At 55.0% G+C, this 25,547-nt stretch overlaps 1 protein-coding gene across 5 annotated transcripts in view; it reads left to right on the top strand.

Annotated features, from left to right (window-relative positions):
• The window catches only part of COL17A1 (collagen type XVII alpha 1 chain), a 50,496-nt gene that overhangs the window by 20,244 nt on the left and 4,705 nt on the right, over nt 1–25,547 (top strand). For 2 of the 5 annotated variants that reach the window (XM_027063005.2, XM_027063004.2), the window contains 37 exons: nt 94–165; nt 938–1,006; nt 2,292–2,453; nt 2,829–2,909; nt 4,227–4,271; nt 5,224–5,421; nt 6,060–6,281; nt 6,605–6,634; nt 6,986–7,012; nt 8,397–8,423; nt 8,524–8,586; nt 9,134–9,238; nt 10,003–10,065; nt 10,689–10,724; nt 11,315–11,368; nt 11,598–11,633; nt 12,119–12,154; nt 12,789–12,851; nt 13,975–14,010; nt 14,255–14,326; nt 15,137–15,163; nt 16,047–16,082; nt 18,073–18,108; nt 18,359–18,439; nt 19,746–19,781; nt 20,315–20,392; nt 21,289–21,342; nt 21,480–21,521; nt 21,679–21,732; nt 22,114–22,173; nt 22,502–22,528; nt 22,778–22,810; nt 22,896–22,961; nt 23,269–23,319; nt 23,803–23,928; nt 24,672–24,809; nt 25,288–25,353. In XM_027063005.2, coding sequence (XP_026918806.1) covers nt 94–165; nt 938–1,006; nt 2,292–2,453; nt 2,829–2,909; nt 4,227–4,271; nt 5,224–5,421; nt 6,060–6,281; nt 6,605–6,634; nt 6,986–7,012; nt 8,397–8,423; nt 8,524–8,586; nt 9,134–9,238; nt 10,003–10,065; nt 10,689–10,724; nt 11,315–11,368; nt 11,598–11,633; nt 12,119–12,154; nt 12,789–12,851; nt 13,975–14,010; nt 14,255–14,326; nt 15,137–15,163; nt 16,047–16,082; nt 18,073–18,108; nt 18,359–18,439; nt 19,746–19,781; nt 20,315–20,392; nt 21,289–21,342; nt 21,480–21,521; nt 21,679–21,732; nt 22,114–22,173; nt 22,502–22,528; nt 22,778–22,810; nt 22,896–22,961; nt 23,269–23,319; nt 23,803–23,928; nt 24,672–24,809; nt 25,288–25,353 — 2,508 coding nt within the window. The remainder of the gene's footprint in view (nt 1–93; nt 166–937; nt 1,007–2,291; nt 2,454–2,828; nt 2,910–4,226; nt 4,272–5,223; nt 5,422–6,059; nt 6,282–6,604; nt 6,635–6,985; nt 7,013–8,396; nt 8,424–8,523; nt 8,587–9,133; nt 9,239–10,002; nt 10,066–10,688; nt 10,725–11,314; nt 11,369–11,597; nt 11,634–12,118; nt 12,155–12,788; nt 12,852–13,974; nt 14,011–14,254; nt 14,327–15,136; nt 15,164–16,046; nt 16,083–18,072; nt 18,109–18,358; nt 18,440–19,745; nt 19,782–20,314; nt 20,393–21,288; nt 21,343–21,479; nt 21,522–21,678; nt 21,733–22,113; nt 22,174–22,501; nt 22,529–22,777; nt 22,811–22,895; nt 22,962–23,268; nt 23,320–23,802; nt 23,929–24,671; nt 24,810–25,287; nt 25,354–25,547) is intronic. The other 3 variants (XM_027063006.2, XM_053207715.1, XM_053207716.1) reach the window with 3 other exon arrangements.

Raw genomic sequence — 25,547 nt, 5'->3', positions numbered from 1 at the left:
ATCATGGAAGTGCTTTGGAGTGCTCCAGGGGCTGCCTCAAGCTAAGGGGCCCCCTCTCCACCTGCGCTCACCCGCCCTCCATTCCTCTCCCAGTGTTTGGCATGCAGAACAACCTGGCCCCCAGCTCGTCCACCCTGTCCCATGGCGCGGCCACCACCTCCACAGGTCAGTAGCCAAGGTTTGGAGCTTAGGGTCTGGGAAGTAACGCCTTGTTGCAGCTGTAACTCACAATATCCCTTTCCAGTAACTGAATTAGAGGGACCAGATTTCCCTAAAAACCAATCAACCTTTCCCAACAAAGAAACAGCCCCCCCCCCCACCTCCCAACCTAAAGATGTCAACTTCGATCATTTGCTGGCTCGGATGTGAGGGAAACCACAGGGGAGCCCTTGCTGTGGAGTGTCATCTGTATACCCCTGTGTCTCACTGCCGTTCCTGTTGGTCCCCTGTCACTGTACCTCGATCATCTAGCTGATTTTATGGTGTACCCCTGTGCAAACCCGGGGAGGTGGAACAGGAGAGGGGTGAACCTTAGCCTTTGCCCTCAGCTTGTTTATGGTTTACTTGGAGTAGAAAGTCTAATGCATGTGAAACAACCAGGTGTCCTATATGACAACGTGAATCCTGTTGTGCAGAGCAGGTGTTAGGAGTTCTGAAGGGAAGGAGTCTTAGGAGAACTTCAGGGAGGAGGTGGAATTTTGGAACAATCCTAAAAGAATGAGGATTAGACCAAAGAAAGTGTCATCTAAACTCATTGCTGTCCCTGTGGCTGGAGACAGTTGCCTTTGTTGTTATAATTCATTTTATTTAGTCGCCACTAAGCTCTTCCTGTCACCTGGGGAGCCTGCCCCCTGCTGGGACTGCTCAGGCTATTCTAGGCTTTGTGGAGCCACTCTCCCACACTGGCCCTGCTGACTCAGTGGTTCCTTTCTTGTAGCATATGGTGTGAAGAAAAACCTGCCCCAGGGCCCTGCCGCTGTGAGCGCAGGCGTGTCCACCTCTGCAGGTGAGTGCTACTGCCAGCCGCCGATGGCAACCACGTGTGGGGGGACAAGTGCTCTGCAGTGACACGTGGCATATGGGAGGGGGAGGTATAACCTATTGGTGGTCTGAGGTCTGCAAATACGACTCACCCCAAAGGCCTCCTGGTTCCCATGACAGAGCAGAGATAAGTGTGCCCCAGCCTTACCTTGGCCTTCAAGGGCCAAGGGGTGGGGCAGGGAGCTTAGGGTCAGGTATTCATACCCCAGTCCCCACCGTTGTCTGGAAGCCCCTGGCCTGCTCCTGTTATGTGTCACCCATTGCAAGAACCCGGGAGCCCCTCAGAAGCTACCACCCCAACCACACACTCTCCCTTCCTTCCTTCCTTCCTTCCTTCCTTTCTTCCTTTGTCCTTCCTTCCTTCCTTCCTTCCTTCCTTCCTTCCTTCCTTCCTTCTCCTTTCTTTCTTGGCTCCATGCCCAGTGTGGGGCTCGAACTCATAACCCTGAGGTCAGTAGTCACATGCTCTGTCAACTAAGCCAGCCAGGTGCCCCACACCATACACACTTTCAATAGGATCTTTATCAACTTGGGCTCTCCTCACCCAGTGGGTTATTTCTTCCATTGCTGTGATCCTGTTGTTCCCTTCCATTCAACAATTCATTGATTCAGAAAAGATTTACTGAGGACCTGCTCTGTATGAGACAGATGCTGTTCTAAGTGCTCAGAGTATGAACGTGAACAGGACAGACTAGACTCCTGCCTTCATCAGGCTGACCATTGCAGCCGGAGAGGAGGCAGATGGACACATAGACAAATGACAGGAAACGATGAAAGAAAATCATACCTACTTAGAAGAAATAGATGAGGTAGCAGAGATGGGGCAGGGGTTCATGTTAGACCAGCTGGTCAGGAAAAGTGCCTCCAGGATGGTAACACTTGAGACTGAGGGATAGCAATGAACCCACCACATCAGTTAAAAAAGGGCATGACTGACAAGGGGACTTTGACCCTTTGGCTAGAGATCCTGTAGTGTCCAGGTGAGGGGACAGTACCGTAGGCCAGCCACCTGGTGCTTCCCACATTGACCCACTCCTGGTGGCCAGGCTCAGCCAGGCAGGGGAGGGTGGCTTTGTTCCCCAGGATGCTTCTTAGTAAACACTGTCAGCGAGAGCAGGAGACCCTCAGATGCAGCTGCTGATCTCTCTTTTCCCTCTCCCCCCCCCCCCCCGCCTTTCTTCCTTTTTCTTGTTCTGGTCATTTCTTCCCTCTCCCTTGTCTGTCTCCTTGCCTGCTCCTTTCCTCCCCAGCCTCTACCACAAACGTCCAGAATGATGAACTCTTGCACAAGGACTGTAAATTCCTGATCCTGGAGAAAGACAACACACCAGCCAAGAAGGAGATGGAGCTGCTGATCATGACCAAGGACAGTGGGAAGGTCTTTACCGCCTCCCCGGCCACCATCGCCGCAAGTACGTGGGAGCCCACGCCATGCAGGTTTCAGGAGAGAGGCAGATGGTATAGGAGACAGAATGTCCTAGCAAGGTGGATTGAGACATTTTAATAAGAAAACTGGAGTTGCTCCATTCAAATGAAATCTACCTGCCTGAATAGGGTGCTCCAGGGTCTGCCTTGAATGTAGATAAACATTCAGGAACATTCTGGCAAAACACACCCAGAGAGGTCTTTGGGCAATGGGAAGTCTCCTAACCACAAGCACAGATCCGAGAGATTGACTCAGGGAAGCTGAGCTGTCTTCCTACTGGGGTATCCAAGCAGGAGAGGCCCTGGGGCAGAGTGGGGAGTGAGGATGGAGTATCCTGGGTGATCATAGGTTGTATGCACAGCTTCTTTTTCAGACGACACCCTGAAAAAAGAAAAGCAAGCTGCCTACACTGCTGACACCTGTCTGATATCAGACGCTAATGGTAAGAGGAAATCTGGTCACTGTTCCCTTGACTTTAGTCTATCTGCATGTTATTTATTCATCTTCTGAGACCTGGCTACTCAAAGTTGGGTCTCTAGACCTGCAGTTTCAGCTCCACCTGGGAGCATGTTAGAAATGAAGGCTGCCAGGCCCTGGCCCAGACCTGCTGAGTCAGAGGCTGTGTTTTAACCAGCTCTGCAGCTGTCTCCTATGCATGTTAGTGCAGCAGAAGCCTTCCCATGGCGTGTCTGCTGTCTACAGTGGGTTTTTTTTCCCTCTGTTCCATAATTTCCAGAGCTACTAGAAAACGCTTTGCAAAGCACTTGCTACACTTATTTCTTTCCTTCCCAAATATTTGGATTCTCTCCCAGATAACTGCATTTCTTCACATGCTCAAGGTCCTGTGTACTCTTTCCAGATCACTGATTTCTCTTCCTTTACTGACCTCCCTGAAAAGTTGGGTCTTAGAACATCTTTTCAAAATGCAAATGAAATCCCTTATGATCTTCACCAGGCCCGACTCTGAGGAAGTACCTACTTTGAAGACTTACATTTTAGGGGTGGAGGTGGGGCTATGGAACCAAAAGACCCTTTATAGAATCTGATGAAAGGTGTAAACAGTTTTCTCAGAGAATTCCTTCCGTGCCCACAAACACTCAGTGGTCAAATAGCATCAGGGACTGGTGAACTAGCCCTCTGCCCCTCCACCCCTGGTGAGGAACATAAAGTCCTTTAACCAAGAAATCGAGAGTCATTTCTCATAAACATATTTATCGTTGAGTGCAAATGTCACCCCTAACATGGAACTCCAAAAATGTCTTGGGCTTGAAAGGTTTAGGTCACAAGAGAGTTAAGATCCTGCTTTTCACCCACCATTAATTGCTGGCCCAGCCATGTCTTCATTGATATAATGGTCGCAAATATCACATCAGCGAGGACTGAGTCCATGAGCGTTCTCATACGGTGCTATTCCTCAAGGTGCTTGGATGGCACATGTACCTCAAGTTTTGCCCAAAGTCAACTCACAGGCTGTCCTGTGGTTCCTCAGCTTAAAAGCTCAGGTCAGGGGTGCCTGGGTGGCTCAGTTGGTTAAATGTCCAACTTCAGCTCAGGTCATGATCTCACGGTTCGTGAGTTCAAGCCCCACATCAGGCTCTGTGCTGATAGCTCAGAGCCTGGAGCCTGCTTCAGATTCTGTGTCTCCTCCTCTCTCTACCCCTCCCCTGCTCGTGCTCTCTCTCTCTCAAAAAATGAGTAAATGTTAACAAAAATTTAAAAGCTCAGATCAAAACCTGTGTTCTTGGTGTTTGCCTTCCAGGGGATGTGAAGACTGTGTCCACAAAGGGCAAGGTCACCTCCGCAGGTAAGTAGCCACAGCAGATCCTGCAGTGACAGGAGCTGAGAGGGCTGGTTATGATGAACAGAACAGATGACCACCCCCTCACCTGGAACCAGGGCACACATGAGCCCTGCACCTCTAAAGTGTTTCCCTGAAGGCCTGAGGAGGCAGGGTGGAGGGCAGTGGAGGGGGCTGGCAGGGGGCTGGGGCAGGGCTGCAGAAGGGTCCAGGGTCCAGGGTCTCCCAATAGAGAGGAGCCACTGCTGTGTCTTCCAGAGCCCCCTACCTGGGCTTCAGGGTGCCTCTAAGACCACGCACATCCCTAGCCCTTTAGACTTTTCTCACTTGCTTACACAGACTTGTGAGGGAAACAGACCAAGGGTTATCAGTCTGTTTTAGACACTAAAAATCCTTTTCACTAAAAAAAAAAGAAGCAGCAGCAACAGCAGCAGCTTCCCAGCCATCCCTTAAGTGCTGAGTGTAATTTCGGGCACTGCAGGGATTACACAGGAGCTGAGGGGCCCAACGGAATGCAGGTGTGGAGGGAGACGGGAACGCTTTGGGTTTGGCCATAACCAAATTCAGGAAGTTGTAGCAAAATCCATGCTCATCATCAAGATTTTTAAACTGGGTGCTTTGGGCTGCATCCTCTGCTAATGCCCATACCTGCCTTACCTCCTTTCATCAGCAAGCATTCTATGAAGTGGGGAATCTTTTAACCCCACTTTATGAGAAAGGAAACAGGTGAAGGGACCTCCACTGTGTCATACACCTCTAGCCCAGGCTTGTCCCATGTGTGCTTTTCCCCAGCTGTGGCCCTGTGTGTGTTCCAGGAGCCAGCCTTGCCCGCCTTGGAGCTGCCAGCCCCGACTAGCATTCACTCAGGCCCCCAGGAAGTCACCAAAAACCCCAGAATTTGGAGGGAAGAGGGCGGGAGCCTACTGCATTCCCCTTACCCCTCCTTTGTTTTCCACAGATGTTCACAGCTACAATCACCGCGGGGGCAGCGGTAGAGGCGGAGGTGGCGGCAAAGGTGGCGGCGGAGGGGGTCCGTGGGGGGCGGCGCCGGCCTGGTGCCCCTGTGGCTCCTGCTGCAGCTGGTGGAAGTGGCTGCTGGGCCTGCTGCTTACCTGGCTGCTGCTCCTGGGGCTGCTGTTCGGCCTCATTGCTCTGGGTATGTAGGACAGTGGCAGGACATCAGGCCTCACTGCCTGTCTGGAGGGGCAGTGAGTGTCCCGCGTGTCAGACATCCAGGGGCCGGAGGCAATCGGGGAGGACCCCTCATTACTGCAGGTGGGGAGCCAGGCTCTAGAGGTACTCGGTCTGGGTCCCACAGCCACTCAGTGGCAGGACTGGAGGCACTCGGTCCAGGTCCCACGGCCACTTGGTGGCAGAACTGGGGTTCTGGTGTGGCTCCCAGCCCAGGGCCCTCCGTCCCTGTCACAGCCTGCTACGCATTTGGCTGCCTGTAATCATCAGGCCGTGCGTGCTCAGGGCCTTTTTGATTTTCACCTTTTCCAAGCACCCCTATGGGTCTCTGTCGGCTCTCGCAGCAGCCCCCAGGGAGGATGGGGGACTGCTGTGTGGCGTCCTCCTGTGAGAAGAGTCCCAGGCCCGGTTTCTTCAGGGTGTGGTTACCATTTTGAGCAGCTGCCCCCACTGGTGGTCACGACACGTGGTCTCTGTACAGATTCCAGCCAAAGGTCCCCAGAGCCCCACATCAGGCCCACCTCGGGGTGTGCTGCAGGCTGGGAGGGTGCTGCCAGCTGGGAGGCCCCGCCTGGCTGACCGGTCTCTGTCCACCTGTCTCAGCGGAGGAGGTGAGGGCACTGAAGGCACGGGTGGCCGAGCTGGAGCAGAGCCGGAGCGGGGTGCTGCTCTACGACGAGAAGGTGGAGCGGAGCAACAAGGACCGGCTGCAGGGCGCCGCGCCCGGCGTCGGGGCCGACCTGGGGAAACTGGGGCTTGATGGCCACGGGCAGGAGGCGCTCTGGCTGTTCGTGAAGGGCAAGCTGATGGCGGAACAGGAGAGCGGTGAGTACAGCGCAGGGCAGGGCGAAAGCCTTCCGGGCTCCTGTGCTCCCTCCGTCCTGTGCGGGATCCTGGGAGGGGGAACCAGCATTGTGATCCCATCTGACTGCTGGGAAAACTGAGGTCTGTGAAGGAGAATTGCCCAAGATCACACAACTACCACCCCTTGGAATCTGGTTCCTAGTCCCATCTTCTCTGTCTTCCCCCAGACCGCGGTGCCCCCCCACCCCGTTGTGTGTATGCACGTGTGTGTGTGTGTGTGTGTGTGTGTGTGTGACACACACGTACAAGCTGTGCAGCTAACTCCATGTTACCTTCTCTCATAGGAAATCTCCGAGGAAGCCCCGGCCCTAAAGGTACTGGGGTGGACTGAGCCCTCACGCTGCTCTCATTTCCTGCCTGTGGAACAGGTTTTCTGGGTGGAAATTTTCCAAATTGAAGGATGAGCAGTAGAAAGATCTTAAGGTGTCTGTCGGGAGGGTTGAGAATTGGCTTTACAGTCAGGATATCTTAGAATGAGAGGGGACCTTGGGCATCACTGAAGAGAGGCCCAGCCACGTGCCCCAGTGAGGTGGTCGGAGACTGAAGGGCACCAAGCTGCGTGCCCACCCACACCGCAGTGACGTTTGTGGGTCCAAAAACACCAGGAGAGAGTGGCTCTTGGGTTCTCACCCCACCTCATAGTTTTCGTGTGTTTCTGATTTTAGGTGACATGGGAAGTCAAGGACCTAAAGGTAAATCAAATGTGGAGATTTTAACCTAAAGTATCAGTAAGGGCTGGTTTAAAATGAGCAGCCTGCGTCTGATTCCCCCACACCCAGTCTTCCGGGCCAGCTCCCCTCTGTGTAGGACTTGCAGACCCTTGGGCTTTTGAGGTCAGAGGGCTTAGTGACAGAGCAGGGCTCTATAGCTCTGGGGCAGCACTGTCCCTTGTCCCTTCTCAGGGTTCTAGGGACTTCCTGGACAAGGACAAGGGATCTGTATCAAGGATCTGCATCTCCCTCAGCACAAAGGGCAGCCTGAGGACCTGCTACTATACACAATCCTTGGGGGGATTTCTAGAAATACAGATTCCTGGGTCCTGCCAGGAATCAGATCATCTGGGACTGGATCCTCCTCCCCCTAGGTTAATTCTGATGAACCAGGTCAGGAACCACCATTGCAGCTGAGAAGCCTGCTGCCAGGGGTCTTAGGAAGGGGGCTCCTGGGGGGGGGGGGGACTCCAGTTGGGGTAGTGCCACCTACCTGCGGGGGTGGGCAGTCTGGCAGGGAGACAGGACATATACACAGGAAAAGGTGCCCCACAGTGTTAGTTGAGGGACAATCATGTGCTAACTTGTGTGACACTCATTGATATGCTGTAGGAAATTGATCTCTTTCCTTAGAAAAGGGGTTTGACAGTCAGTGGGACAGGCCCATGGGTGGAAGAGGTTTCCAATCCCAATGACCACAGCAGCACCCCTTGTTCTAGCTGAGGGGGGTTCTCAAACTTCAGTGGGTAGGAGGGTTGCCAGAAGACTCTGGGCCCCACTCCCAGAGCCTCTGATTCGGCAGATGTGGGGCCTGGAGTCTAGGGTCTTGATCGCCCCAGGTGGTTCTGAGGCTGGTGGTGCAGAGTCCATGCTGAGAGCCACGGTTCAAGAGACAGAGTCGTCCCTCTGTCCCCACCTTTACCTCCCTTCCCGAGAGATCTCAGTGCAGGAATTGGGGGTTCGTCTACTTGATGACCATCCACTTCTCTTGGGGATTCCCTGCCCCCCACCCCAGCCTGGGTAACTACATCAGCCCCCTTCCCCAAGGCTCCAGCTTGCAGGCCACACACCCCTCCTGACCACGATGGCGAGGAGGACCATTGGTCCTGGAGTCCCTGACTCTGTGCTTGCCATAAAATACAAGACGTTAAATTTGAATTGCAGATAAATAATTTTTCACTGTAAGTGTGTCCCAAATACCACGTTAAACATACTTACCTTAGAAATTTACTCAGTATTTATCTGCAATGCAAATTGAACTAAGCATCCCATATAATTACTAAATGTGGCAATCCTATGTTCTCCCGGTGGTTCCTTTAGGCAACAGGCACAAGTCTTCTGACTTCTTTTATCTCTGTCCCCACAGGAGATCGGGGGCTCCCGGGGACTCCAGGTAGGTAACCTCTGATGGCATGCTGGTATTGCGGGCTGCTTGTCCCTGGCTCCCGGGTTCTGGGGGAAAACAGGGCTCAGGTGTCGTTGTGTGTCCACAGGCATCCCTGGGCTCTTGGGCCACCCAGGTCCAGAAGGACCAAAGGGACAAAAAGGCAGTGTGGGTAAGAGCCGCTTTTTCCATTCTCTTATTCCCTTACTCATTCATTCAATAAACATTTCATTAAGTGCCTGCTCTGTGCCAGACCCTGTTTTAGGAGCCGGGAGACATTGGTGAATAAAACACAAATCGCTGCTTATCTTTGGGTTGGGGAGAAAGACCTAAATTCGTGAAGTACAGAGCAGGGTAGGAGGTAGATCATGAAACGGGAAAGACAGAGCCACACAACGGCACTGCACACTGAGGGGGTAAATTTGAATAAGGCCTCACTGAGAAGGTGCCATTTGAACAGACTTGAAGATGGTGAGGGAGCCAGGCATGGGGAGATCTGGGGGGAATGCTCTAGGCAGAGGGAGCAGCCGTGGGCCCTGGGGCAAGGGTGTGCTGTGGCCCAGGAGCAGTGAGAAAGAGGCAATGGGGGCCGGGCTAGAGCCCACCAAAGCCCGAGTGTCCAGACGGAGGAGCAGAGGGCCTTTTGATCATGTGAGATGCTGCCAATGGAGCCCTTAGCCATGGGCACTGGCTCCTAACTCTGAGGTTCCTTTCTTCAGGAGAGCCTGGCATGGAGGGTCCCATGGGCCAGAGAGGACGAGAAGGCCCCATGGGACCTCGTGGTGAAGCAGGGCCTCCTGGGTTTGGAGAGAAAGGGGACAGAGGTAAGAGGCTCTTCCTTTACCAGGAGGGTTGGCTATATCCATGCTTCCTTGTCACATCTTTCTCCCTCCTTCTTTCAATGGCCTTTACTGAGCAGCTACCTCGAGCCAGGCTCTGTGCCAGGCCCTGTAAAGACCACACTCTAATGGGGGTGTGGGCTGGGCTGTGGGTTTGGGTCTGAATCTAAGAACCCTGCAGCGTTCGGAATCCACAAAGAAGGTCGTCAAAAGGAGAAAGGGTCGTCCCACGTAGGCAGTGCAGAGTCAGGTCTGAGGTAAGAGGCTCAGGGCAGAGCCTGACCAAAGGTGGAGAAGGGTGGTGGGCCCACAAACCTTCATGGCTGGAAATAGGCAGGGAAGGAGAGATAGAAAGACTTAGACACAGGCCCAGCCCTGGAGGAGGCTGGGAAGATTTTACAACTAGATTCTTAACCAGGAGTCTGCTTTCATCAGATGAAACCAGGCACAGATTCTAGAAATTCTCACAATGCCAAAAGAGCACGAGCAAGAGCTTTATTTTTAGCTCCTCTTTGTCTTAAAAATATTGTTCAACCAGGCAACAAATATTTATTGAGTGGCTCCTGTGGGCCAGACCTCATGGGCTATAAAGGCTCTGGGGGTAGAAACTGAAGGTGTTTTGCAGCTTTGTGGCCTCAAGGAGGTATCTGATGGATCAGAGACCACCAGCAGTTGGGAAGTATTGCCCACAAATGACACTGCCAGGCTGGGTGCGCGAGCAAACTGAGCATCCTCTGCTTTCTCCCCAGGGGCTGCTGGTGAACCCGGTGTTCAGGGTCCACCTGGTGTCCCAGGTTCTGTGGGTCCCAAAGGTAAGTCAAGTGCCAGGATGGTACGGATCACAGAGGTCCAGGCAGTGGATCCTGACGGCCCTAACCTGCTGCAGGGACAATGGGCCCAGAGAGCACCCCCACAAAGGAGTGCCTGGGGGGTCAGGGCTGGAACTGACCCCAGGGCTGGAATTTTTGGGACCATGTTTCTGTCTCTCTTCAGTGGCCCTGTTATGTGGCCCCTAAGTGGGTGGATGGGTCAGGAAGTCCCAAGTCAGATTAAGTTCCTCACTCGACAGCTGCCCAATTGCACTCCTTCAAAAGCATTGTCTGGACAGCTCAGGGAGAACGGGGCCTTCTCAGTTTGATGCCCATCTCCCCTCCCTGCTGCTGCCCTGGGCCCACATGTTCTACTCTGACCGGGAAGGAGCAGGGGTCTCTCGATCCCACCAGCTGTAGTGTCCTCCCTCAGGAGAACATTGCACTGGGGTCCCTCTCAGACCCACTGACTTGGGGTCTGGGCACGAACCCACACTGTGTGGGCAATGCTCACACACACACAGCCTTCACTTGGAAGTGAGCCCCCACCTGCCCCTCACTGTGGGGTCACGTGTCCCTGGCCTGTGGCTCGCCCCTGATGATTGTGGTCTTGTCTTTCTTCTCAGGTTCCAGTGGTTCTCCTGGCCCACGGGGTCCCCCAGGTCAGTGTGCTGCTTATAAAAATAGATGCTGTTTCTGGGGAAAAGAAAGGGATGCTAAAAAGAAACACATTTTTAAAGCAAAAGAAGCAATTATATGGAGCCTTCCAGAGGTCCAAAACTCCCGTCCATACACGTGTCCCCTGAAGCTGAGGTCAGGTTCCCAGTGGTTTTGGGGAGCTCCGTGCTGACCTGGCTCAGGGCTCATGGCCCTCCGGCAGCCTCAGCAGCAGGTACTTACTGTCCTGCTTGCACCTGAGCAAAGTCCCTGTGGCCACCTCCTCCCTGTGGGCCAGAGCCCTTCTGCTGTCTTGGGAATCTTGAGCTGTAGCCCACACTGTAATGCGGACCAGTGTTTCTGCCACGGCCCCATGAGGTGTCCTTACATCAGGGCCTGTGACACTAGGGCAAGGAACTGGGCCGGGATGATGTAGCAGGGTTGTGGGGAGGAGTCTGTGGAGAGCAGCCCTTGACTTTACCCCAGGCTGTGCGTGCACCTGTGTGTGTGTGTGCGTGTGCATGTCTCTGCCTGTGTCCATGTCCATCGGTCCATCAGGCCACTCACCTAGCTGCATGGTTGCCTTTGCTTGCAGGCTCTGTGGGTCCCCAAGGGCTCCGAGGTGAAGTTGGACTCCCTGGTGTCAAAGGTGAGCTTGGGGAAGGGGATGCCACCCTGTAGATGCCACTCACTCAAGAAGGAGGTCTGGGCGGTGGGGCAGGAAGGGGCCAGTGGATGTGACCAGCAGCTGTATGGGCTGGCAGGTATGTAAGCAGAGGGCAGGTCAGGATGGCAGAGAGCCTGTCTGCACACAGACACCGCCCTTTTTTGGTCATCCCCTCGGGCTCCTTACACAGAGTTGTCCCTTACCTTTTCAGGTGACAAAGGTCCCATGGGATCACCGGGACCCAAAGGTACGTTGCCACTGCTCAGACATCCCCATAGTCCGCCTGACTCCTGGGAGCCCTGATGGGAACCTGTCTCAGGGTCCAGGATTGGACCTGAGAGCTCATTCTAGCCCAGCCTCTCAGATAGGGAAACTAAGGCAGGAAGAGGGGAAACCGAGCACCTATGTCACAAGCACTGTGGTCGGGTGGCCCGCAGGGTGGTCAGGATGCAGTGTTGAGGCACGTCCTCTTTCGTCTGGCTCTCCTTGCACTCATGGCACTCACTGTGCAACAGCAGGGGCTGGGGTAGTTTGTGGGGGGCGTCCTGACCCCGGGGGAGAGCGAGCTCCTTGGCCTCAGCAGTGCCTGGGTCTTACTGACATTCTGCTGGCAGCAACTCAAGGGCACAGTGAGAACTGTTTGTAGCCAGGGTCCCTCTCACTGAGTGAGGCTGTTTGCCTTGCTCCGACTGCTGCTTCCTGCCACCCCACCCTGCCCCATGTCTGTTTCAGGTGACCAGGGGGAGAAAGGACCCCGAGGCCTCACAGGTCAGTCTTGCACAGGAATCTGATTTCATCCACTAAAGACTTCTTGTAAACCCAGCGGGCACTGGAGGTGGAAAGAAATACACAAATATGAGGCAGAAGCTCTGTCTAAAAACCTTCGGGAAACTTGTAATCTAGGGAAAAAGCACAAGACAGGATAAAATAAAAAACAATGAATGGAGTAGAAACCAGTATCAAAATGTACGTATAGTCCAGACGGTAAATGTTTGGAACAGGAAAGGGAGTTTATGATCGTCTTGGATTATTTCGGGGGGATCCAGTTGGGGAAATTAGGCTCTTCCCAGAGCAGCAGAAAGTTGACACTACTTGCAAGCCTCTCATCTGCTTAACCTTCTGCCAGCTTGAATGACTAAAAAAGAAATCTGTAGAAACAGTGCTTTGGCCAGCTCTGTGCTGCCAGGGAAATGATTCATCTGCACATCCCTTCAGACCGGACATGGCTCCGGACCTGCCTGTGTCTGCTGCCCGGGGACCCTGACCATAGAATCTAAGCAGGGGCTGTGTCCGCAGCCTCTGTTTGTTACTCCAGCTCCTCTGGTTGGGGAGGTGGCAGTCTTGGGGGTGGGGAACACGCGTATCGTGGAAGTCCCAGTCAGCAAGCCTGTTTCCTTTGCAGGCGAGCCTGGCTTGAGAGGTTTGCCTGGCGCCGTGGGTGAGCCTGGAGCTAAAGGGGCAATGGGTGAGTGTCCCAAAGGAACGGATGCAGTGGGTTTGCCCCTTCCAGTCGAGGTCAGAGAGCCGAGAGCCTGCTTCTAGAGCTGCGTGTCCTGTTCTCCAGTCTGTCTGAGGGCCCATGTGCAGGCTGTTTCTGTCTCTGGGTTTGTTACTGCTGGGGGTTGGTGGCCCATCCAGCCTGGTCCCTGCCTTGAGGCCACTTGGGCCCCGGGGGAGGACAGATAAGCATTGAGGTCCCTTAGAACCCACGCTGTTCCTGGCATAACCCTGGTACTCCAGAGCTGGTGTCACAGCCAGATCCAGGGTTTAACCATTTTGCTGACCCTTAGCAAGGTGCTTGTCAGCCAGGACTTGGAAGCTGACCAACAACCCTCAGAGGGCAGAGCGTTTAGCACCAAGTCCCAAAAGGGTTTAAGCTCCACCAGTGGGGATGTGGTATGTTCAGTTTCCCATTCATGTAACACAGCGAGGAGGCTCTGACTGTAGGTAGGATGCCATGTAGGGCAAGTAAAATGCTTTACCTCTCGCAAGGGGAGATAAAGCTTGTAGAAGGGACAGGTGCCCTGAAAGGCACGGAGCGCTATGAGGGTATGGCAGAGAGAGATTCCTTCCTACTAGAAATGAAGGAGGAGGCATTTCACGTGGCCTTACAAAGCAAGGAAGATTTCATCATGGTCATTTTGGAAAAGTCTCTGCAGAGACAACACAAGTGAGGAGAGACAAAGGGGTGGGAGAAAGCAAGATACGGTCCCAGAAGGACGCCACTTTGGACAAAGGTTAGCGTAACACCCAGAGCAGAGGAGAGGACTTGGAGGACCTTGACTTCCAGGACCTTGAGTAAACGAGGCAGGCATTTATTGAGCATCTGGTGCATGCTGAGTCTGCAGTAGGCCCTGGGGATGCAATGGGGAGTTGCTGACACGTTAGTTCTCTGCAGGAAAATACACAGTCCCTGGTTTAGGGGAAGAGGCCAGGGAGAAAGTGGCATCCGTGGTCGGCAGCTGTGGGAAGGGCTGCACGGGCTCCCGCCTGGGAGACAACTGGCTGAAGCCCGTGGGGCCATCGAGGGAGGGAGGCCCAAAAGTAGCTCTTGGGGTAACTGGTGGTATGTGGTTCTGCTTTCCTAGGACCCGCTGGCCCTGATGGACACCAAGGCCCAAGAGGTGGGTTGCAGATCTGCTCTCCTCGTGCTCACTGCCTGGCCCTGCCCTGCCCACATCCCAGCATGCAGTCCCCAGTCCCCTTAATCATAAGGCAGCAGGACCCCCATGAGACCCAGGTCTTACTCCCCTTCTCCTTTCCACCTGCCAGCAAATTAGTAAAACCCCAGAAGCCATAGGCTCAGATGTGCTGGCCGGCTCAGCTTTCCTAAAAGGAAAACCCTTCTTTATCTCCTGCTCTTTCTAGGTGAACAGGGTCTGACAGGGATGCCTGGAACCCGTGGCCCACCAGGGCCTTCTGGAGACCCAGGAAAGCCAGGTAACAGAGTGGCAAAGGGGAGCTACGGCCTGTGTGTGTGTGTACATGTGAATGTGTGTGCCTTAGCCCATTTTCCTCCAGCATTTCAGCAAGGAGTGGCCACACCAGCTAGCTGGTTCTGTGTTCAGTGACTGGGTTCTGACACCACTGGGTCACCAACTCTGGCAACTTGGAAGAGAGAGGTTCACGGTTCATTAGCAGAGATTAACAGAAAGCTGGGAGTTCTAGAAAGGAGCAAGGAATCTCTTAAAAAATGCAGTTTAAGGCCATTTCTATGCCTTGCTCCTCTGAGCCCGTCCCCTCCACCCACCTCCTCTCTGGCCATACCTGGACACTCATCAACACCAGTCTGAGTAGAGAGCCCACTGTTAGGGTTTCCACCTGAAGGCCCAGCAGGAGCCAGAGCCGCAGGGCTACGGGAGGGTCAGACCAAAGCAAGCCAGACAGCTGTGAGGCAAGGCAGCATTCGACAAGGGGGCTGCTGGAACAGGGGTGCCTCCTGGCTCCTTTGGTGGGTGCACAGATGGGGAGCACCAAGGGAGGGGATTTGGGGGGCAGCATTGGGGATCCATGACTGTATGAGCTTTCTGGGTTCATCGCTCTCAGACGCCAAAGAGTCTAGGACTCCAAGCAGGCTAAGAACCATTGCCTGATGGAGCAGTGGTCACTTCCTTGCAAAGCCCAAAGAACAGCTCTTTGTCCAGTGTGGGGAGCATCCTGAGTTTGTCCTCCCGCAGCCGAGGGTGTGGCTCCTCAGCCCTTCATCTCTCTCTCTCTCTCAGTCTCTCTCATGTGTTCTCTTTTCCGCAGGTCTCACAGGACCTCAGGGACCTCAGGGTGAGTCATCAGGCCCTTCCCACCTCCAGATGCCACCTGCCCAGCCTCCTGCTTCCAGCTTTCTGCAAATGCCTTTCCAGTCACCTTAAGAGTTTCCTCTCCTCCCTGCACTCCCCTGGAAAAAACTAGTTCAGGTTCTTTCACTGTGAGTCACAAGAAACATATTAGGAAGGAAAAATACACCGAGAACAATCTAGAAAGCCATTCTGGAGAAACCAAGCCAAATCATTTGCCGATTCTGTCTGCCCAGTCACTGGTGCAGGACCCCGGGAGAGGAGGCTTCAGGCACAGGAGCCCTGCTGGGCTCCCAGAGGCCTGGTCTCCGCAATGGTGGGGCAGGAGAGGGGAGCGCACCTCATGTGAGGCCCAGTATCTCTGGGACAGCTTCAGTGTCAGAGTCTGTCCGATGATTGCACTGGTGTTGACATTTGGGTTTGAGAGATTGTCACCATGCCCAGCCCCAACTCCTAAAAGAAATTAGGCAAAGATGTAAAATGACACCAAGCAGCAGGTCTCCCCACAAAAGCTGAGTGCACAGGGACCTCCTTCACGCACTCCTGGTAGAGCTTGGCCCACCACCAGCCGCAGAGGGAGGGGACCATGGCTGAGTGGCAGGCTATAAGAGGCTCATAATCCAGACTCCCTGGGATCCCCCAAACCTGAGCCCATGTCCTCAAGCCCAGAGGTCACTCCATTTCGCAGAGAGGGGGAAGGGCTCAGAGCAAGGGGCTCCTCCGAGGGGCCCCCAGGCTAAAGCAGAAGGCAGAGCCATGTTTCAGCAGCGCTTAAGGCTGTGCCCAGTGACAGAGTGCAGTTACTACCAGAGGGGTCTGGAATCTCCTGGGCTTAATCACCTAGACTGACTTGTTTTTAATCACATCAGGACTTCCTGGAACCCCCGGCCGACCAGGAGCTAAAGGTAAGTGATTTTCCAAAGCAGATTTTCTTTTCACTAGCCATTTTTTTGCAGGAGGGGAGAGGCTGGCAGGAGGGAGCCCCTCTCTGGCCAGAGCCTGGATCAACAGTGGCATCTAGTGGCTTTAGCAGAAAGCCGGGAAGCTAGGGATTTGTTTGGATCACGAGTCCTGAATCCTCACATCCTCCCTCCAGCCTGCCCCCGCCCCCCCCCACACCTCCTGACCCCAGAGTCCTGAGCCCTCCCTGGTACCAGATGTCTCCAGGCCATTGTTGGAGGAGGATCTGGAAGCATGCAGCCCCTCAGAGCCTTTCCATCTCCTCTAAAATGTCCTCATCTGTTCTCTGTCTCCCTGGCTCAGGATTGGTCCCCCACCCCCACACCTAGCATGACCCTTCTCTGGAATAGGGACCACCTTCATCCTTTCCATTCACTGGGGCCTCAGTGTGGCTGGGGCCCCACGTTCTTTTCTCAGGAGGCTTTGATGCAGGCAGGGAGGAGTACCTCAGATGGCCCTTAGAGGGCAAAGCCTGAGTCCTAAGAGGGAAAGTCTTCTTCAGGGGAGGGGTCTGCCCAGAGCCAGCACGCTAACCCTACATGCAGGGAGATGCTCTCCTCCTGTTCTCCTCTGCCACTGTCCAGTTCTGTAACCGTTAGATACCAACCCTGAGTCAGTCCAGGGATAAACAGTCTTTCTCCACCCGTCCCTGTGACTCCACATTCCCAAGTCCTGACATCCTGTGGAGCTGTGCTATCTTGAGCAGTCACTATCATCTTGGGGAGACCCTAGGAATAAAATTACTACTTTCTAGAAACTATTGCCAGTGACTAACTGGGCCAGGGAGTTCTTCTGGGATAAATAAATGTAATTCCAAAATAATCACAACTGAGTTCCTACCTCCCTGGCAGACATACCTCTGGGTCCATAGATCTGCTCATGGATTCACTGCACCTTTAGTAAGAGACCACTAGGTTTGGGGAAACCAGACACCCTGTCTTTCCCGAGGGCCTGTGACTTCTTGTCCAAGAGGGATTGTAGACCCTCCCTGGGCAGTGTGCACAAGAGGTGGACATTTCACCCAACACTGGATTGTGGTGGAACACAGGCCAAACACCAGTGCTTTCTCCTCTTGGCCTTGACCCCAGGGACTGGCCCATAGCAAGCAGAGACCACCTTCTACTTCCTCCAAAGAGGTTCGTACTCTCCCTCAGTGTGTGAGTGATGGAATTGCCCACAGACCATGGGAAATTATGGAAGAGGCCCCCGAGGAATCCCCGGGGGAGGGCTTTTCTGTCCTCCACTCTGCTCACTCAGTTCCCCAGAGTCTGTGCATTTACAGTCCCAAGAGATGCTTCATGGAGGCAGCATCCAGGGGTCTGTAAAGTTTGGGGAAGTGTGAGCCTGAAAACCCCTCGTTGGAAGTCCTCCACCCACATTTGCATTTTCGACCCTCTCAGACTCGGGCAGAAGAGAAACCTGCCAAACTTTGTGTAACTCACACCCTCCCTCGACTCTGCACAACCCCCATTACAGACCTGGAACTGGCATCCTGAGGGGCACTCTGGAGACCAGGCTCTACCCCTCAGACTTACTGCCTCTGTCTTTTGACCTCTTGGGAGTTTTCCATCTAAGGCAAATCCCAGCAAGAGCCCGAGAGGCCCAGTGTGGGAGCATGGCTGACTGTAGGTCAGCCTCCTTCTGGCCTTGTGGAGAGGCAGATTCCCACATTCTCCAAGGACGCTCCTCTGCAGAGTGCTGGCTTTTCCTAAAGCTAATGTGGACCAGGAAGCCTGATGTGGCCTCAGGGTCTCTGGCAGAGAGACTGGTGCTTAATGCATCCTGTGTGCTCCCCTTCAGCTCATTAAAATGCCTTTAGCCCACAGGTTGGAGCCACAGGAGTGGCTCTCAAACTCCATCAGTAGCCTTGGAAGTGATTTATGGAGCCACCAGCTGAACCTGGGAATGACTGTTTTCCTTTTCCTCCCCTCCCAGGTGAACCTGGATCTCCAGGCAGAATTGTGACCTCAGGTAGGCAGGCCCAGGAGGGGTCTTCTTCCTGTGACTTTCTCCCATGTCCTGGACATCCTCCCTGGCTCTGCCTTAGCGCCCTCCAAGCAGCACTCGTCTGGGCTTTGGAGGGCAGGCAGGGAAGGGCTCTCTGGTCAGAGGTAATGACAGCAGGAGGCGCTAGCCTGACCTGCCCACAGTATGGCCTGGGTCCCAGCACCTCTAAGCAAGAAGAGTGAGGGTCCCTGTTCCATGTGTCTTCTGTTTCCAGAGGGGTCATCGACGATCACTGTCCCAGGGCCCCCGGGCCCTCCTGGAGCCATGGGACCACCAGGACCTCCGGGTGCCCCAGGTCAGTTGCTTTCTTGCTTTGCCGTTTGGTTGCATTTAAGTACAGCAGTGTTTGCTCAAATCCTGAACCCCAGGGAGGAACCCCAGGAAGAGTAAGGAGCCCCCTCCACCCAGCCTAGCAAGCCCTCATCCAACCCCAGCGAGCAACCAAGCACCCTGCAGGCACCCTTCACCAAGCCCTACAGCACCCTTGGAGGTTAAGCGGGTAAATGACTCACCTAAGGCCACTGGGTGAAGAAGTAGCAGAATCAGGATTGGGCCCAGGTGGTTCTGCCTCTGGAGCCTGGGTGTGACTTCAGTTGATTTCCCTTTGGAAAACAATTGAGTAAAATGAATCAAGGGCAACAAAATTACTAGGAATCTGTTTGGAGAAACTATCTCCACATTGTCCAACCACGGTGACATCCCTACAAATCACAAAGACTTAGAGCCTAGAAGATCATCCTGGTTTTTAAAAGTACAGGATACTCAGTAGTGTGGCTCTGAGGTTCAACTGTACTTTTACAAGATGAAAATAAAACATGCTGGGGGCGCCTTGGTGGCTCAGTCCATTAAGTGTCTGACTTTGGTTCAGGTCATGATCTCACGGTTTGTGGGCTCGAGCCCCGCGTTGGGCTCTGTGCTGACAGCTCAGAGCCTGGAGCCTGCTTTGGATTCTGTGTCTCCTCTTTCTCAGCCCCTCCCTTGCTCTCACTCTCTCTCTCAAGAATAAACATTAAAAAAAAAAGAAAGAAAACATGCTGTAAGGAAATGAGATGTTTACAGGTTAAAGGATTATAGGTGATACTTTTTTATATTTTTCCAAAATACCTGTGATTTTGTTATATCTATTTTTAAAAAATTTTTAATTTAATCTCGACACCCAATGTAAGGCTTGAACTCACGACCCTGAGACATTGAGAGTCTCATGCTCTTCTCTGACTGAGCCAGCCACATGCCCTTATCTGTGTTTTTTTTTTTTTTAATTTAAAACATGTGTAAACGCAGTAGGTGATTTAGCACAACCAACACAAGTACGGATCAGCCTTCCCTTCTGCTAAGCTCCAGTAAGAGGGAGAATACGGGGGCGCTGAGAAGTTTCTTAAACACTGGGAACAGAGAGGGCAGCTCTGTCTGTCCCAGAGCCCGGGTTTTGGCAGAGGAATTCTCATGATTCTCATGGGATGGACCACAGGTCTGGTCTCAAATTGCTTATTGCTCTCAAGTAAGCAAGCTAGGTGTGTTTGGACATGCCCTTTTTTCAGTTCCTTCTAGAACTGCGACCCTAGAGATGTGGTAAAGCCTTTTCTTCCCAACTCCATCTCTAGGTCCCGTGGGCCCAGCTGGTCTCCCTGGACAGCAAGGTACGTCAGTCCTGAAGCACAGGACTCTGGGCTCAGCGGGGGAAGGCTTCCTTTCCCGGCTGGACTTGGGACCCTGCCTTAAAGTGGGAGACCTGCATTTTGGAAGAGAGGTCACGGGGTGACCCGGTGCTTCATCAAGGGCCTTGCAGGGCCCTTCTTCTTGGGTTTCTGAGAAGATAGGGGTCCTCTGGACAGGGGTTTGGGGCTCTGTGGCATGCTGGTCAGGGTCAAGCTTGGCTATTTCATAGGCATCGAGGCTCTTGTGCCCAGATCCTGATAATTGTGCTACTTTCCAGTGATTTATCCAAACACCAGAAAACAGCCTTAGGAAAAAATGGTCCAGTTTCCCCTGGGCTGTTGGGCCTGCAAACAGGAATGTTCACTCCTGATGCTCCAGACCCCGCCCACTCCTGGCGGTCCGCCCCACCCCGCCCCACCCACCAGGACCCTCCCAGGCCCTATAGAAGAAAGCATGGGGGAGGAAGAGGGGTTGCTGCAGGTGGAGCCCCCCTGAACTCGTGTCTTTTACACAGGCCCCCGCGGGGAGCGAGGACTTGCTGGTGAATCGTTCATGGGCAGCAGCAGCTCCATCTCTGAGGTCCTCTCTGCCCGTGAGTGCCCCCATGTTCTCTGGGGCGAGGTGACACTGGGGCGGGAGCGGGACAGATGGCAGCACATTTGGGGCCTGTAGCAGCTGGACCAGTGAGTCATCCTGAGCCCTCATGTGAGCAAGGGTGACTGGTTCCTCTGAAAGGCCATGCCAGCCTCCAAGGAACAGCAGGCCTTTTGTCGGCCCTGGGGGGTGAGTCACAGGGATGGGGCAGCTGTCGGAGAGGTTCTTGGGATTCTCAGAGGACCGGGGTCAAGTGGGGCCTCTGAAGGGAGCTGGGCACTGGGAGAATGACTGGCAAGAGAACTGCCTCCCCCACGGGGATCAATGACGAGGGTCCACGGGTTCTCAGCTACAGCCCCGGCCTGGGAGGGTGACTTCTGGGTTCTTCTGTTTCCAGAGTCCTTTAAGGAGCCCAAGCAGACATGCCGCTGGGTCTCCCACTTAGACACCTGATGGCAAAGGCAGCAGCCAGCCGTGGCCCAGCAGCTGCCGTGTGCTAGACATTCTGTCCTGGGACCTCCCTGGGACTTCACAGTGCTCCTGGGACATAGGTCTTAGACTTCCGGTTTAGAGAAGAGTAAGCTGAGGCCGAAAGAAGTCAAGAGCTTGCCCGGTCACCAGCCAGAAGTAGCAGAGCAGGATTGTGAACTCGGGCTGACACAAAGCCACATACTTGGCCATCAGGGCATTTGATGGCAGCTCTGCCCTGCCCCGCCTGTGAGCGAGGAGCACCCCTAGCAGAGAGGGTCCCGGAGGGCCCTGTGCCGTGATGCAGAGCTGGCCTCTGGGGTGTGGGTGTAGCCCGGGCGCCTGGCGCTGATGAGCCTAATGAGGGCTGGTGGGGAACAGCTTCATGAGAGCTTTTGCTTATTTCTGGTTTTTTCCTCTCCACAGAAGGTCTTGATTTACGGGGTCCCCCTGGCCCACCTGGCCCACCTGGGCCTCCAGGTGAGCATCTCAGGGATCACTGGAAGGTGGGGAATCGTGGGGGAAAGGGCACTTAGTGAGGAAGCCGGGGTCCTCATCACAGGGGCAGGATCAGCTCCCTGAGTTCAGCATTGCCTCTTGCTCACTCTTTTCTGCAGGACCTTCCATTCCAGGCCCACCAGGACCCCGAGGCCCAGCAGGTGAGAGCTGAGCTCCCTGGTGAGAGATACGAGACCATGGCGCCCACGGCCTCTTCTGGGCTGGCTCTCAGGAAAGGGCTGCCTGGCCACTTCTCCTGGGCAGAGGGTTCATGGCCCATAGCTTGGCTTTACTAAGTCTTGGTGGTTCTCCTATTAGGGGAAGGCCTGCCAGGCCCACCAGGCCCACCAGGATCTTTCCTGACCAACTCAGGTAATGTTAGAGTCCAGTCCCCTTGCTCTCCACCCCAGCCCTAGCTCCGGGACATGCTGTGGTCACAGGCTTGCGGTCTTCCTGACAGACTCACCATGTTCCTCCTTCAGCCCTGCCTCCAGGGTGTGTTTGCATAGACTCCGTAGAACGGGAAAACTTGTCCCTTGGGGATGATCCACCCATCCACCCATCTATTTATCCATCCACCATTTGTTATTTCCTTTATCCTTCGTCCAACCTTCCCACTATCCACCCATCCATCGACCCACCCATCTGCCACATACCAATGGAGCACCCACAGGATGCCAGGCTCCATGCTAGCAGCTGCTCCCTTACAAATACCACTGTGCTTACACTCAGAAGTCCTTCTTTCCTCTGCAGAGACCTTCTTCTCTGGCCCCCCGGGTCCCCCTGGGCCCCCGGGCCCCAAGGGAGACCAAGGTGAGTAGCGTCTTGGGGCACAGAAGCCCGTGTGGCCCTGCTTGCTCAGGGTGGCCAGGAGAGTCTGGACGAGGCTGGGTCACCCGGGGCATCTGTGCATCCTCCTGCCGTACCCCGGGAGGAACCTGGCGGTCTAGAGCATGGCGGGAGGCACAGTGGCTAGAAGCTCCAGAAAGACTCCCCACCGCTGTGCTGGCCTGCTGGCACGCCAGGCCGTGGCTCGACCCCACACTCCGGCAGGAGCCCCATCTCTTCCCCTACGGGCCCCTTGCAGCCACAGCACCTGGTAGGTATGCATCTCACAACTGTGTCTGCCTCCTTCCATCAGGCCCCCCAGGCCCTCGAGGACACCAAGGTCAGTAGAGCTGACATCAAACAAAATGTGGGGTGGGGTGAGGTGGCCAAGGCTGACCTTCCAAGCCTTGAGCTTCCCATGAAGGAGTCTGATACAAATGAGTGAGGGTAGATCTGAGTGGGTGTCTCTGGGAAGGGTTGGGAATGTGTGCGTGTGTAAGGGCTGGGGAGGCTCGGGAGGGAGGTGGCGTTGGGCTGGGCCTAGGGAGGAGCGCGCCACTGACGGTCCCCCCTCGGGTGTGTCCCTCAGGCGAGCAAGGCCTCCCAGGGTTCTCAGCCTCAGGTAAGTGCTGAGCCCCCACCCCCGCCACTGGCTCTGTCCAGAGCCCCTCCGCTCTGGGTGACTGTACTGTGTTGTTGGTTCCCAGGCTCCAGCTCTCTTGGACTCAACCTGCAGGGACCGCCTGGCCCTCGGGGACCCAAGGGTGACAAAGGTCAGTGAGGGGAGCAGCCAAGAAGGCAGGGGGCGTGAGAGCAAGGATGGTCCGCAGAGTGTGAATAGAAGGCAGGGAGTACTCACTGGTGTTAAAGGCTTGGGAGGAAGGAGCGGCTGGAGGGAGAGAGGGATGAGGACGTGAGTCCAGTCTCTGCCTGAAGGGGGCTTGTGGTAGAATTGCAGAAATAAGACTGAGAGACCTGGGACAGTTGTTGAGTCACATGCTGATAAACTTGGTTGGGCCCAACCAGGGAAGGCTTCCTAGAGGAGGTGATACAAACAGGTCTTCTTGTGTTGGATTCTAGGCGATCCTGGTATCCCAGGGGCTCCTGGCATTCCTGGTGGTCTCTCTCAAGGTAAGAACCAAAGGTCTTCTCCCCTTCCTCAAGCAAGGACACTGATTCATTCACCTGTCCGCCTCCCACACCCATGATTCGGTGCTGATCAGGTCGCGTCTCCATGTGCTAGGGCCTCTGCACTGCCTTTAAGGAGGTTACAGGTTGGTGGAGATGGGAGGGAAGGACAGTACAGTGAAGGTGGCTGGCGATGCCGAATGATGGAGAACAGGACAGACCTGGGAGCTAGGGGCGTTTGGAGTTGAGGGGGCCTCTGGGGCTGAGTTGCTGAAGTGGGGTGCTGAAGGGAGGGTCCGGTCCAGCGAAATCCCAACTCTGTGCCCTTTGCAGACAGTGGCTGCTTATAGGCACTCCCCTCCTCCTTTCCTTCTCTTTGCCACCATCTATTTCTCCCTCCTCGTGCTGTGGAAGCTGTGTCTGGGCCCTTCTTTGATCCTAAGGTGGGCTTTTCCTGGCAGACTCGGAAGGCTTTCCCTCCTGCAGGGGGATCGTCGTCGGGCACCATGTTCGTGCCGGGTCCGCCAGGCCCGCCGGGCCCGCCGGGGCCTCCAGGCTCTATCAGCAGCTCGGGCCGGGAGGTCCAGCAGTACATCGCTGAGTACATGCAGAGTGAGTCCCGGGATCTGAGTGAGTTTGTGTGGGTGCGTGTGCCAACGTGTCTGCTCGGCCGGGTGTCTCCGGTGCTCTGTGGAGCCTGGCTATTTTGGGAAGCCTCCGGTCTCCTCCCCGCCAGGTGAATAGACCTGACAGATCCCATTGCCCGTACCAGTGTGGCGAGGCGGGGGAGGCTCTGGGAGTGGGTGGGAGCCAGGAGGCTACCAAAGAGATGTGCTTGTGTGTGCACACGCGTGTGTGCTTGCCTGTGTGCGTGCGCATGTGTGTGCACGCACGGCGGGATACAGCAGCCTGTGGGCCAGGCCTAGGTCAGAAACCCACCCCGGGAGCCAGGACCACATGACCATGGACTCCCTCAATACCCACCTTCTCATGGCAGCCCACACAGGTGCGTCCTCACCCACACACTCATCCGTGGGAACACAGCCACACACACACTTTCACACAAGTGTGCACCCCCCATCCCATACTCCCGCTGCACGTCTGGGTGTGATTTCTAAGAATGTGCGTACAGACTTTGTCAAATGGCGGCCGAGTGGAGCCTCGTCGGTCCTCAGTCTTCAAGTAGCATCTAATCCAGCACAGGCCTTGGCCTCAACTTTTCTCTGTAACCAAGAGTCTAGGCTCCCTGCTGGCCCCACCTTGGGCCATGGATGGGATGAGGTGCTTCCGGCCGTCTCTGGGGGGAGGTCATGCCCTCTTGGGGACAGGCACGACTTTGCTTTCTTTGTTGGCAGGCGACAGCATTAGGTCTTACCTGTCTGGAGTTCAGGGTCCCCCAGGCCCACCTGGTCCCCCAGGGCCTGTCACCACCATTGCCGGAGAGACTTTCGACTACTCGGAGCTGGCAAGCCGTGTCGGGAGCTACTTACAGAGTAAGCCTGTCCCCACCCCCACAATGACCCCCTCCTCCCGTGGTCACTTTGCTCCAGAGCCTCCTCGCTTACTTTGCTGTTTGCTTCGCCCTTTGGGATGTGAAGTTCAGTTCGGAACTCGGGGCTCTCGGCCACTGGGATCCGGCTTCGAGAACAGAGGCCACGTGCACAGCCACGTGTAGCAAGCCTTCTTGCGGTTGACAGAGGTGTCCTGAGTATGTGAAGAGGGATCGAGACTGGCAGGATCTGGGAGGAGTGAGGCTAAAGCCTACTCTGGAAAACAAACCGCATTTCTTACCGAACACAAACACAGCCCCACTGTTGACTTTTGCATGCATTCACAACAGCCTCCTAATGCCGCCGTTCATTTTCCCCAAACGGAACAGCTAGCTGGCCGGGTCTTCGGGGTTCTGGAGCAACGAGGGTGTTGCTTCGGTTTTGCTAGGAAGCAGGTAACCTGAGGTTTCCTTCCTGACAGCCTCGGGGGCCGGCATCAGCTCCTCGGCCTCCATCTCCTCTGCGGACATCCTGGCGGCCCTGCAGCGTGAGTGGCTGCCCCGGGCAGGAGGGCGGGAGCTCTGCGGCCCAGCTCGCTCCCACCTGAGCGCTGAGAGAGCTGTGGGCGGGGTGCTGCTCCTCCTCACTCCCAGCCTCTGAGCCTCTGTGGGTCAGCACTGACTGGGGAGGGGGCCGCAAGTCTCAGGGTCCCCAGTGCCGGGTAACTGCACGGGTGCCTTG

Source organism: Acinonyx jubatus, chromosome D2 (assembly GCF_027475565.1).
Source record: "Acinonyx jubatus isolate Ajub_Pintada_27869175 chromosome D2, VMU_Ajub_asm_v1.0, whole genome shotgun sequence".
Taxonomy (NCBI): Eukaryota; Metazoa; Chordata; class Mammalia; order Carnivora; family Felidae; genus Acinonyx; species Acinonyx jubatus.
This window is presented reverse-complemented; position numbering and strand designations above follow the sequence as displayed.